This window comes from Polypterus senegalus, chromosome 4, assembly GCF_016835505.1.
Source record: "Polypterus senegalus isolate Bchr_013 chromosome 4, ASM1683550v1, whole genome shotgun sequence".
Classification (NCBI taxonomy): domain Eukaryota; kingdom Metazoa; phylum Chordata; class Cladistia; order Polypteriformes; family Polypteridae; genus Polypterus; species Polypterus senegalus.
In genome coordinates, this window is record NC_053157.1 from 30,101,186 (window position 1) to 30,114,386 (window position 13,201).

The window sequence follows — 13,201 nt, forward strand, 5'->3', positions numbered from 1 at the left end:
ATGTCAGGATGATAATTTTTTTTTAATGTTGTTTAGAATGTAAGAAGTAATTTAAAATTCTTGCTTTTATGCAGGTTGTTGAATATGTCTACGCTCATGGTGCTGCCTTCCACTATCCTGAGCCCCTGAATAAGGACCAGTATATCAGATCAAAGATTTGGAGCACGGATTATGATTCATTTTTACCAGACACTTATAACTGGCCAGAATCGGCAGCGAGACCACCTAAAATATGACGGTATCAAAGCAGCTAAAGACTAGGAAAATCAAAAGTTTTGTATTCATTTTGTGTGTGTTTTTATTTCCTTTTTTTCCATAAAGTGTGTGTAGTAGTAAACAGTGATATGTACAGCATATAGTAAGGGAAGAGTAGGTGAGCTATAAAGTACAAACACTGCTCTCCTAAAATGTTCACATTATACTTAAGAGGTTTTTAGTAATGACTTTCAGTTATAGCTTACAGATCAGTACAAAAGATATTTATAAAAAAAAAATGAAATGTTAGGTTGTTGCATTGAAATATCTAAAATATGCCTTATTATACTGAATGAGTAGTACATTATAAGTCCTGCATGGCTGACAGACTTTTTGCAGGGTAGAAATGTAATACTCTCAGAACGAATACAGTATATTGCAGAAAATGTGGAGTTAGGCTGCTGCTTTCTCACATTTTAAATGTAATCTGTTTGAACAATATATGCTTCATAAAGGCTTGCTGTAACTGAGAACCATTACGTATTTTAAAATTTAAATTTGCTTTGAAATGTCTCATTTTAGGATTGAATATGTCATTTGGTTTTGTGAATGAAGTACAATCTGTATCCAAAAATGACTGCATCTGTAATATACCTCGTAAAAATTCAAATGAGTCCATCCAGTTAGTATGACAAGAATGTTTTCTGAGATGGAGTAGTAGTTTAAGTGATTCTTAGGGTTTGATCTTCAGACAACATTATTTGTCACTTGATGAAAACCTTTAATCAATGTAAATGTAAAAAAAAATGTTTGTTTTATTTATTTGTTAACTGATCAAATATATAGCTTACAGGTTTTATTTTGTAAAGTTTATGTTGACATGGGAATGCTCACATGAAGTGTCCGCCTTTTTAAAAGACTTGTTTTGTCAAAAGGAAGATTGGCATTTTCATTGATTTTCTGGAAAGGCATATCCTGACCAAGCAGCAAGGTGTGGATTGTCACACAAACACCGTAACTAAGGCACTGTGATACTTTGATACCCCACATTCGTTCAGAACATTTTTTATATTGCTCAATAGTAAATCACTATTACAAAGCTCTCTAAAAATAACTGTGCAAGTACACCCACTGTGTTTCTCAAGTCTTCAACAATATTTTTTCACTCAACCTAGAGTAACTTTCTTGAATGAAACCTGATCATTTTTTACTGAAATTAAAAAGCTACAGTTCTAGATACATTAAATATCCAAAGGTTTGTAGACTCCTGAGCTTAGTGAACATCCCATTCCAATACCCATGGTAATTACTATGGAGGTGCCCCCTCTTTGCAGCTATAACAGCCTCCAATCTTCTGAGAAGGCTTCCCACAAGATGTTGAAATGTATTTGTGGGTCTTTGTGCCCATTCAGCCCAAAGAGCATTTGTGAGGTTAGATGTTGTTGTTGGACAAGAAGACCTTGCTTGCAGTTGGCATTCTAGTTCGTCCCAAAAGTGTTCAGTAGGGTTGAAGTCAGAGCTCTGTGCCTCCCACTTGATTTCCTCTACATCAGAATTGTCAGACTATGTCTTTATGCACCTGGGTTTGTGCACAGGGGCATAGTCATGCCGAACAGAAGTGGGCCTTCCACAAAGTTGGAAGCACACAATTGTCTAAACTGCCTTTGTGTTCTGTAGCTTTAACATTATCTTTCACTGGTGCCAGGGGTCCTATCCCAAACCCTCAAAACAGCCCCAGGCCTTTATCCATCCTCCACCAAACTTTACAGATACAGTCCAGAAGGTAGAGGTCTCCTAGCATTCACCAAACCCAGCTTTGTCCATCAGAGTCCCAGCTAGTGAAGTGTGATTCATCACTCCAGAGAATACGTTTCCACTGCTCTAGAGTCAAATGGTGAAGACCACTCCAGCCAAATGCTTAGCATTGTGCATAGTGATCTGAGGCTTATATGCCGCTGCTTGTTCTTGGAAACACATTTCATAAAGTGCCTGTCATAAAGCTGTTGTCTCCCAGTGACAGTTTGAAACTTTGTTGTGAGCAATGCGACAGATGATAGGTGATTTTTACACGCTATGCGCTTCAGCACTCGGCAGCTGCGTTGTCTTCCAATTCACGGCTGGGCTATTGTTGCTCTGAGATGCTTCCACTTCACAGCAATAGCGCTTATAGCTCACTGGGGCAGATCTAGCAGAAATTTCACATACTTGGACAAAGGTGGTATCCTGCGACATTGCCACATTTACTCAGTCCTTCAGCGCGACCCATTCTACTGCCAGTGTTTAGCAATGATGATTGCATGGCTTTTTGCTTGTTCATAATGCTCCTGTTAATAATGGGAGTAGCTGAAACGTGATCTCAGTAATTTGGTGGGGCGTTCCATATACTTTTGCTGATACATTAAATTTTCTCTGGTCCACCATTTAATATTAATCGAAATAGGCCTAGACCCAAAGTGGTCCTCTAATGTGCAAAGCTGCAGACAAAACTGATAAGTTAAGTGTTAATGTCAAGTCTAAAAACCTACAAAGCATCAGTGTAAATGTACAGCCTTCATCTGTGTTTAGCTGACAATTTTACCAAAAGAGACATTCAAATCACAATTTCCAAGTACTATTTTTAACACTTCCTGTTTTTTCCTTACAGCTACAGAGCTGGCTGGTTAAAGGATTTGCACAGTCAGTCAGTAGTGGGGAGTCAGCCAGCAACTTTAAGGCTGTCAGCCAAAGCCTCCAACATTCGATTGCTTATTACGACTGCTGCAAAATTGCTGTTTTAGCAATACTTCATTAATAGGCACACTAAGTGCTTCTTCTTCTTTAAAGTTCCTTGCAGAAGAATTTGCTACATCCTGAGGAAAACCTTTCTTCCCATACTTTCACCTCCCTCCTTACTACCTCTTGAATGCTACTGTTCATTACGGACATTGTAGAAAAGGGAGCAGCATAAAACAACACAATGAATTGTTGGGACAGGTAAGCCAAGTACTGTACAGCAGCTTGACAAATAGCAATGAAATCATTACAAAGAATAGTTTAGTTTAATAGATTTGAAAACTGACAGACGGATGGATAGATAACTGACAAGATACAAACTCTCTGGCATCAAGCTGGGGAACCCTTAATTCCAGTGAGAAAGATTTTACTATTGCAGTTTGAACATTAGAACATTCTAGACAAGAGCAGGCTATTCAACCTAAACAGCTTATTCTTCTAAAAAGAATATGTCGAGTTTTGAAAGTCCCTAAAGTCCTACTGCCTAACACACTACTTGTTATTTTATTCCAAGTGTCTGTGGTTCTCTGTGTAAAGAAAGGTTTCTAATGTTTGTGTGAAATTTGCGCTTAACAAGTTTCCAGCTGTGTCCCCGTGTTGCTGATGAACTCATTTTAGTCACAGTCTCGATCCACTGGTCTCATTCCCTTCATAATTTTAAACACTTCACTCAGGACTCCTCTGAGTCTTCTTTTGATTTAACTGTAAAGGCTCAGCTCTTTTAATCTTTCCTCAGAACTCATCCCCTGTAGCCCTGGAATCAGCCTTGTCGCTCTTCTCTGAAGTGTTATGAAAGGTGTAAGTAACAGAATTGTGACTATTTAAAGTGTCTAGACTGACAGTGCTTTGGATCCGATCTGTTCTGACATCACAGGACGTTACGCTGAAGCATATTGAGAGCCGGCTATCGTTTAGTTTGACTATGTAATGTTCTTCGTCTTCTACCTGTCCACAAGAGGTGCAGCTTACTTTGGACCACTTCTACTGGCGTAATTACTCTGTTAAAGCATCTTGTGGAATTTTATGAACAGTCAATGCTTGCAAGGTTAGCAGTCATTTGTGTCATAACTGATCTTTACATTTGGAAAGTAGAATGGTGTCGTGGGCTCCTTTTGTTTTTATCTAAATGAACTGTACTGTTTAGGTTGTGTTCCGTGAAACAGTATTTTAATCTATTTTTGGAGACTGAAACTGGGAAGTGATGCAGAGAGCTCAGTAAATACTTACTCTTATACTTTGGAAAGCAGAAGGTTTTACTGGTGAAGTTTTGTGAGCGGTAAGAAAGATGAATCTTTAAACTTCACCTCCTTGAAACTCCTAACTGTGAAAGACTTGAGCTTGGTAAGTCTAAAGGACACAAAGTGCCTGATAAGAACGTTCTCATTGACAGTGTACTGTGAAATCACGTTTAATAATCAATATTTGATATTTGCAGTTGTTTCATTTAATGTTTTTTTCCCAAAACTATTCATTTTAAACACTTACAAACTGATTTCTCAAGGTTATTACAGTACCAGAAATGTGTTATTGGCAAGAGTGATATGATATTCATCTGTTGGAGTGGATGTTTGCAGGTTTATTTTTATAGCAATTACAACATTCATTTACAACAGTTTTATATGTTGTTGGCCAAGTTCTTTTAAGCATATTTGTTAGAAATTTAATAAAAGTTTTATTTTTCTTTATAACTGTTTTTGTGCCTTTTACCTGTTTGACAGACAAAGAGCGGACGATAAACTAAATAAAATGAGATGGTGCTTAAATGATGCACATAGGGCCATCTGTGCCATAACAGCTGGACCAGATGTCTTGCGTTTTATAAATATTTATGGTGTCATATTTCGCTCAGACTTATAAGAGTACAATGCTCACAGCATAATTTTGTGCATGGCATCATTTTTTGTGATCCATTTTTTAATATTGATTAAAGAAATTTACCACACACATAAAAAACAGTCAGTTTAAAAAGGAAAAAACATACAGAGCCCAGTAGTATCGCCACATGCCTCCCACCCAAATAGAGCCTAGCAGCAAAGAAGAGGAAGGAAACACAGGTGAACAACACTTCTGTTCCAAGCATAATTTAGAATTCTGCTCCAAATATGGAGTCAGACTTTTTTTTCTGTAAAGCTTAGTTTTCTTGTGACACCATCATATTTTCATCATTTACTATCATTGCAGATAAAAATATTAAAACATAAAATATATATTTTTCAAATTAGATTAGCTAATTTTTTTAATGCCAAGGGGAAATTTAGATACATGCAGCAGTAGAAACCTAAAAAACAAAGATGCAGACTCATAGATCAAATAATGCAGCCAATCAGTCAATCAATGTATATTGTGCAGATATTTCAAACTTAACTTAAAAAGTATGTTTGTTGGAAGCATTGACGTGCCTGATACAGTAGCAGTGGGCAGAAAAGACCCCCAGAGGCCCATCTTAGCACACTGTGGTGGATTGATTCTGTGGCTGAAGGTGCTCCAAAATGTCCACCTCCTGCAGGGGATTTTTCATAATGGCAACCAGTTTTGCACAACGGTTTCCAATGTGTGTACAGTTGTGGCCAGACGTTTTGAGAATGACACAGATACTGGTTTTCACAAAGTTTGCTGCTTCGGTGTTTTTAGATCTTTTTGTCAGATGTTTCTATGGCAGGGGTTGCCAACTCCAGTCCTGGAGGACCACCGTGGCTGCAGGTTTTCACTCTAACCGTTTTCTTAGCGAGTGACCTGTTTTTGCAGCTAATTAAATTATTTGAGCTCATTTTAACTCTTTGAGGGCTGAATATTTTTCCAAAAACTCAGTTTTCTGAAAACACGAAATGCACTGGTTTCACACAAAAATCAACATAAAACATCTGTTGCTGTGTGCTGTGGTTGCTGTTGGCACCTGTTTTGCATCTCTCGCAGCAGTGGCTGTGCAGGGGTGGCTCGATGGCCAGCAGGAATGCCGGCTACCTCTTTGTTTTCGCACAGCAGGTGGGTGATGGTGGTAGTCGCAATGTGACGCAATATGGTTTGTACCTCATAAGTGGTGGTCCTCCTTGGCGAATGCTGCTGTAGGCGTATCAGCTACACAAAAGTGTTCAGCACCACGATCAGCTGGGAACCGACAGGCTGATGCTGGTCCCTCACTTTCGTTTTCGATATCCATACTCCAGAACACTTGCATCAAACTCAGAGTCCGAAAAGCCAGAGTCTGATTCAGAGATAATCGTAAAATGTCCATGGAGTATTTTGCTTTACAAATTTGTTTTAGTCTCTCACCAGATGTCAGTACCATTTTACAGGTGGTTTGCTTTTCACTACTCATGCGTGCATAGGAAATCAAGGTCAAATCAACAAAGCTACATAGCTTTCCTTCAACCAAAGATAGTCAAACTAAAACATAAGGGTGAGTTTTGTCACAGTTAACACCCCATTACTGTCCTCTACCATGAATTTTGACAAAAGTCAACATCAGCCCTGAAAGAGTTAATTGACTTGCTCTTGAAGACTCAGACCCCTTAATTGTTTCTTTTTTCTTATTTAGCAGCTAAACAATAATGAGATACAAAATGAGCCAAAACAACTGGTGTCCATCATATAATATCTGAAAATAAAGAAAAAAAAAAAGATGAAGGTCTCAGGAATGTCGATCTGCTCAGGTCCACAAAACATTTGACCAGGGCTCTTAGAAAGAGAAAATCAACAATTTCGGAAATGTCTGCTAATGCACCACAAGAGCAGCAACAAAGCCATGGAATTAAAGAACGGGTTTAATTAACAACAAGAACTGGCACCTCATTAAGCAGCTGGTTGGAGTGAAATTAGTTGGAGTTTGAGGCCCTGACTTAGTTGGTCTTCTGTTGGCTTCCTCACTTCACGTTTCATTTCTGTTTGGGTGCCATTTAAGGAAAGAAATGAAGCAACTCAGAATAACGATGAAGAAATTCAGGGGAACAAATCTGAAAAAAGGAATTTAATTAAAATGAATTCACAAGAAGTTAATTAGCAGCACAAACAGGGCACTCATTTAAAAAAAGGGTCAGAATGAAAACCTGCAGCCACGGTGGTCCTCCATGACCGGACCAGCTTTGTTTCAAAGGCTTTTATTGACAGATCCATTAAGTTTATGCAAAGAGTCAATATTTGCAGTGTTGGCCCTTCTTTCTTTTTCAAGACCTCTGCAATTCAACTTCTGGGCCAAATCCTGACTGATGGCAGGCCATTCTTGCATAATCAGAATTTGTGGGTTTTAGTTTGTCCACCCGCCTCTTGAGGATTGACCACAAGTTTAAGGTCTGGGAAGTTTCCTGGCCATGGACCCAACATTTCAATGTTTTGTTCCCCAAGCCACTCAGTTATCACTTTTGCTTTATCCTCCTCGGTGCCCCATCATGCTCGCCACCAAACTGTTCTTGGATGGCTGAGAGAAGTCCCACTCTTTATTCATTTATAACACAATAAAGTTTGCAGAAAGCGAAGGGGCCTTAATACCTTCTGAATCCACTATAATATAAGAATGACCCCTAGTTGACTGAGCCGACACAGAACAGTTCTTGGGTGAAGCCTGATTAAACTGGGATGAGGATAGTTCAACGTAACATAAAAAATGAACACTAATTGCTAAAAGTGGTTATCTTTCAAGAACCAAAAAATAAACTGGGTGCTGAGGTGACGAGAGAGAACAATTCATGCTGGGTGAAGAGTGGTCCAATAAAGCAGGGGTCAACAGAAAGAAATGAAGAGAGAAAGTGGCAAGTGTGCAAAAAGGTGTCAAGCAAACCAAACAAAGAAATGTGGCAAAGTGGATATAAAGAGAAAAACACTAATAAGGCGTGGGGTACACGCTGCAAAGTATTTTAAGTTGTGGGAATTGGTAATTCGGATTACTGGAGCAAAAATGAATTATTTCTAAATAAGTTATGCAAGGAGAGGAGACACCAGTGGAGGGAGAGAAGGAGAGACGACTGGACCAGAGTGAAATGTTTAGAGCATGACATACAGGATTTACAAATTACTTCAAAAAAATAAATAAGGATGCTTAAATTGACGTGATGACTAAAAATCACAATGTTTTTGAATACTTTATGTTCCCAAGGTTAAAGTTGGGACTGGCAAGTGTCAGGTCTGAATTAAAAACCACCCAATCTTCTGTGTCACCGAGGAAAAGAAGCAACAAAACTTTAAGAGAAGTGCAAAACCAAGTCAAGAGCTCCTCATAACATTAAAGATGTGCACTTGTGCATGAGCCCCTGATAACGGTGCAAAAGGGTGAAAACCTTGGAATTTATATACTCGATCGACGATTGTGCAGCTTCAAAGGGGTAGCCCCATGCCACACAACCTGCCCTTATCTGGTGTCACGCACGCGCGAGTAGGAGGCCGCGGATTGATTCGATAGCACCTGGGAAACCATTCGCCGCCAGGGAATGGCGGGGTATTAACTTTCTCCCTCTGCTTCCTCGTAGAAAGAAAGACCTTCCTGCACCATAGGCTTGGATTGACCGCAGTGCGGTACTTCCGCCCTTCCTCCGCCATCTTGCCCTGACGTCATCCTTCCCATCCTCCCTTGCGGTCCTTCCCAGCATTCCTCCACTTCCGGCTCCACCCCAATAAAATGGCCGCGACGCCAGGAGTCGGCGTCGCGCATTATGAACTGTTTGTTTATAATTTTGACCGGTGTTTTTTTGCTGTGTACAATATACGGGGCCGGAAACCCCAACCCTTATTGCTGTCTCCTCGGTCTTTGACACTGGGTAATCTTGAGTAAAACCGCACACAAAAATCTCAATCTTCAAATCCTAACGGCGCACCAGCTCTGCACTACCACTCTGCCTTTATGAAAACATCTATACCAAGTTTACTAAACTTTAATCTGATCAAAATGAAAATGTGCACCTATCACCCGTGTTCAGTTACTGTCCCGTGATTGCAAAATGTGTGCTTTTGTCACCTCCTACAACTCACATACATGCCAGGCAGGTTGCTTCTTGCCTTACACCCAGTATTGCTGCAATAATATGGGGCATCCCTCAGACTCTAAACTTTGTGGATCAAATTTTCCCCTTGGCACATGTACAATTAAACACGTGCCTTCTTGTCATGATTGCATATCTTTACATCCTTGATGATCCTCACTAGCCGTTACAACAGATGTTCAACACGCTCGTGCACGATGATGCAGACCACACCATGCAATTCTTTTCCAAAATAATACAATAAATTTTGAGTGGCAGAAATAAACATAGAAACAAATAAAATGATAAAAACAACAACCAATGGTCCACATTTTAACACAGATAATGACCTTCAGGCCCCATGGCTAAACTGGAAAGTTCAGGTTGGACATGAGCACACACCCAGGGTATAGAGAACACTGCAGGGCCAATTGGTCTAACTCCTCAGCTGCAAACAAGCCGTATTTTACCAGATGAATAATTACTGTATGTTGCTCATATGATAGAAAAAATGTTTAAGAAGTCAATTCTGAGCACTGTTATAAATGTTTTAATAACAAATTACAGATGGAATCTTATTATTTTTCACAACATGCAGTGGGTATAGAAAAGAACCCCCCCTTTGAAATATTCCCTTTTTTTTGGTTTACAGCCTTAAATGAATACACACACAAAAAGTATTTATTCCCAGCTTTACTTACTCAATGCAATCTATAACATCCAAGTGAAAGATATTACAGCTACAGTTCATAAAAATGATAAATCAAAAACAAGACATACTGAGATTAATAAAGGTTCGCCCCCCCCAATGTCAATGTCATTTTGTTGACCTGCCTTTCTCTGTAATGACAACCTTGAGTCTTTAGGGATACTTCTCTATCAGCTTTGCACATCTAGATTATACAATATTTGCCAACTCTTCTTTACAGAACGGTTCAAGGTCGGTCAGATTGGATGGTGAGCGTTGGTGGACTGCTATCTTCAAACCTTTCCACAGATTTTCAATGGGATTTAGGTCTGGGCTCTGACTGGGCCACACAAGGACATTCACTTTATTCTCCTTCAGCCACTGTGAGGTCAATTTTGTTGTGTGCTTTGGGTCATTGTCATGCTGAAAGGTGAACATTCTGCCCATCTTCAGCTTTCTGGCAGAGGGTAGCAGGTTTTCCTTGAGCATTTGATGGTATTTTGCCCCATCCATTTTTCCTTCTACCCTAACGAGAGCCCCAGGCCCTGTGGCAGAGAAACACCCCCACAACAGGATGCTGCCACCTCCATGCTTTACTGTAGGGTATGGTGTGTTGTGGATGGTGAGCTGCATTGGTGTGCCATTTGGTATTGAGGCCATATAGTTTGATTTTGGTCTCATCTGACCAGATGACCTTTTTCCACTTGGCATCAGAACCTTCAAGATGTATTCTGGCAAAGCTCAAACAATCCTTAATGTAGCCTTTCTTGAGAAGTGGCTTTTTCTTTGCGACCCACCCGAACAAGCCACAATTGTGGAGCTCTTGTGAAATTGTTGTCACATGCACACCATTAATTACCATAAAATCCTGTAACTCCTTCAAAGTGGCCATTGGCCTCTTGGTAGCCTCTCTTACCAGTTTCCTCCTTGCTTTTCCATCCAGTTTGGAGGTACAGCCAGATCCAGGGAGGGTCTTAGTAGTACCAAACACTTGCCACTTCTTTATTATGGTCTGTACTAGGCTCCTTGGGATTGATTAAGCCTTTGAAATTTTTTTGTATCCATCTACTGCCTCATGTCTGTCCACAACTCTAGCCCTGAGATCTTTTGAAAGTGGCTTGCCACTCATAGTCAGTTGTTTGCTGTCAGTTGCACTACCAAACAAGGGAATGAATGCTCCAGGAACGGCTTCACTAATCACACGGATTACCATTGATCGCAGGTGGAAGCCAGTAACCATGGTCTGTAATGGAAATGGTGGACACTTACACCTCATTGAGTTTATAAATATTGTTTGGAGGGGGGGGGTGATCCTTTATAATTCTAATTATAATAATTATAATTTATAATTCATAATAACTATTCATAATGGCTCTAAAATCCATACTGACCCCAACTCTCTCTTCTGTTTCTTTTTCCGGTTTCTGCCGCCACCACCACCTACTCAAAGCATCATGATGCACCAACATTGATGGAATAAAAGCCAGAAGTCTACGTGACCATCATCATCAAGTCCTTCCATGAGAACCCTAAATACAAAGAGGACTGTTTGATTTATGTTAGGTAGATTGCCCAGAGGGGACTGGGCGGTCTCTTGGTCTGGAACCCTGCAGATTTTATTTTATTTTTTTCTTTGTTTCTTTCTGTCCACCTTGGCCATCGGAACCTTACTTATTCTGTTAATTAATGTTGACTTATTTTTATTTTTTATTGTGTGTTCTATTTTTCTATTCTTCATTTTGTAAAGCACTTTGAGCTACTGTTTGTATGAAAATGTGCTATATAAATAAATGTTGGTGTTGTTGTTGTTTATTAATCTCAGTATTTCTTCCCATTCCCAGCTAACACAGGGTGCAAGGCAATCGCAGGGCAAACACATACACACCCACACACTAGGGCCAATTTAGCATCACCAATTCAACCAGCGTGCATTTCTTTGGATGGTGGGAGGACACAGAAAGACCATGCAAACTCCACACAGGATGGACCTGGGACATGAACCCTGGTCTCCTTCTTACAAGGCAGCAGTGCTGTCCCTCTGCCTCACCTCGCATATTAAATTGGCCATTTTGAATTCATCGGTCTAGCATATTATTGAAATTTGCTGTTCTGTTCAAAGCTATTGAAAGGTTTATTTTTTTCTTACATGTCCTGCACGTATTTAACTCACAAGAAAAAAAAGTTGCTAATCTTAACTGGGCCTTCTTAACGTATGGGCACTGGCCGGGGGCCTACGATGTTACTGATGCCTATCTGTGTTTCTGTTTTGCTATCAGAACAGGTGCCACAGCACTCTACTTTGCCGGGGTAAGACGGCTCTGGATTTTAAAACTAAAAGGTCAACTACCAGTGTTCGGTGTACCATTGGGTTTGGAAATGGAATTTGAAAATGAACAGAATTTTTTAAAGTAGTGTCTGCACTCACTTCAGATAATGTCTAAATGTACGTAATATTAACAATATAGCGGCCTGATGCTTCATCACTGTTCCATTATTTCTGACCTGAAATGTTGTTGTAATAACAAGTCAATCGATATGTCCGTCGTCCCCCACTGCCACGAGTTCTGTGTAATCACTTACTTGCAAGTCTAAGGGAGTACAGGAGACTAAAATGAGATTTCTGTGCTGCGTTGCTTGGGTTCGTTTTCTCGGACACTTCCGTAAGCTCAGAGTAGAAGCACTACTTCTCCATATGAAGTGAAGGCGGTTGAGGGGGTTCGGATATGTAGAAAGGATACCCTTTGGACGACACCAACGTGAGTTATACAAAGCATGGCCCAGGTCATGGTGGAGGAACTGTACCTCGGAAAGTGTATGGATGTTACCTAAGAAAACCTGGAGACTGGGTTTTAAGCACAGCTTGTTGCTGCAACAGCGACTTGCCATGGAAAATTGAGAAAGAAGGAGATTTTGTGGATGATTAAAAAGGTAAGTATGGACTGCAAATTATTAACGCAAAAACATACAGCCATTCATTAAAACAATGCTTGGTGGCTATTGTGAGCTAAACGATTGAGCAAGACAAACATGATAACTTGCCAATAAACCTGTCAGACAACATTTTGACCAATACAAGCGCCATCTGTCCCTTGAGTACCATAGACGTAGAATTACCAGACGCCGCATGACCAGCAGCATTGTACGTCAACGTCGCCGCCATATTGCGAGTGGCACTGCTGTGAAGTGAAGCAATGGATAAAGATGCCTCACGCATGTGCTGCTTGGGATTGTGCAAACTGCTGTACTCTCCACACCAGATCCCGGGGGATTACATTTCATGGGTAAGGCTGAACAACTGTTTTGGTTATATTTGGCCATTAGAAAATCCTGTTTTATAATCTTAGCAATCAAGGCCACCTTACAATAAAATTAAACCACATTAGTAAAATTAAAATAAGAGAATGATTCATCAAAAAGCAATAATTAGCAAACAAACAAAGATAACTGCCAGTAACAGTGGAAAATTCATAATTGGTATGCCAGTTTGAAAAGGTTTTGAGGGCAGTTTTAAAATGTGTTATTGAGTCGAGCTGATGTATATGAGAGGGAAGAGAATTCCCGAGTTGAGGAGCACTAGGAGAGACGCTTGAGCTCCCATAGC

The 13,201-nt window shown here is 40.0% G+C and overlaps 1 protein-coding gene across 5 annotated transcripts in view; it reads left to right on the forward strand.

Moving 5' to 3' along the window:
- The window catches only part of me2 (malic enzyme 2, NAD(+)-dependent, mitochondrial), a 74,510-nt gene extending 63,420 nt beyond the window's left edge, over nt 1-11,090 (forward strand). For 2 of the 5 annotated variants that reach the window (XM_039750399.1, XM_039750400.1), the window contains exon 16: nt 75-1,054. In XM_039750399.1, coding sequence (XP_039606333.1) covers nt 75-236 — 162 coding nt within the window. In that variant the 3' untranslated portion in view covers nt 237-1,054. Of the gene's footprint in view, nt 1-74; nt 1,055-2,839; nt 3,492-11,050 lie in introns of those variants that run through there. The other 3 variants (XM_039750403.1, XM_039750401.1, XM_039750402.1) reach the window with 3 other exon arrangements.
- Nucleotides 11,091-13,201: the final 2,111 nt, after the last annotated feature.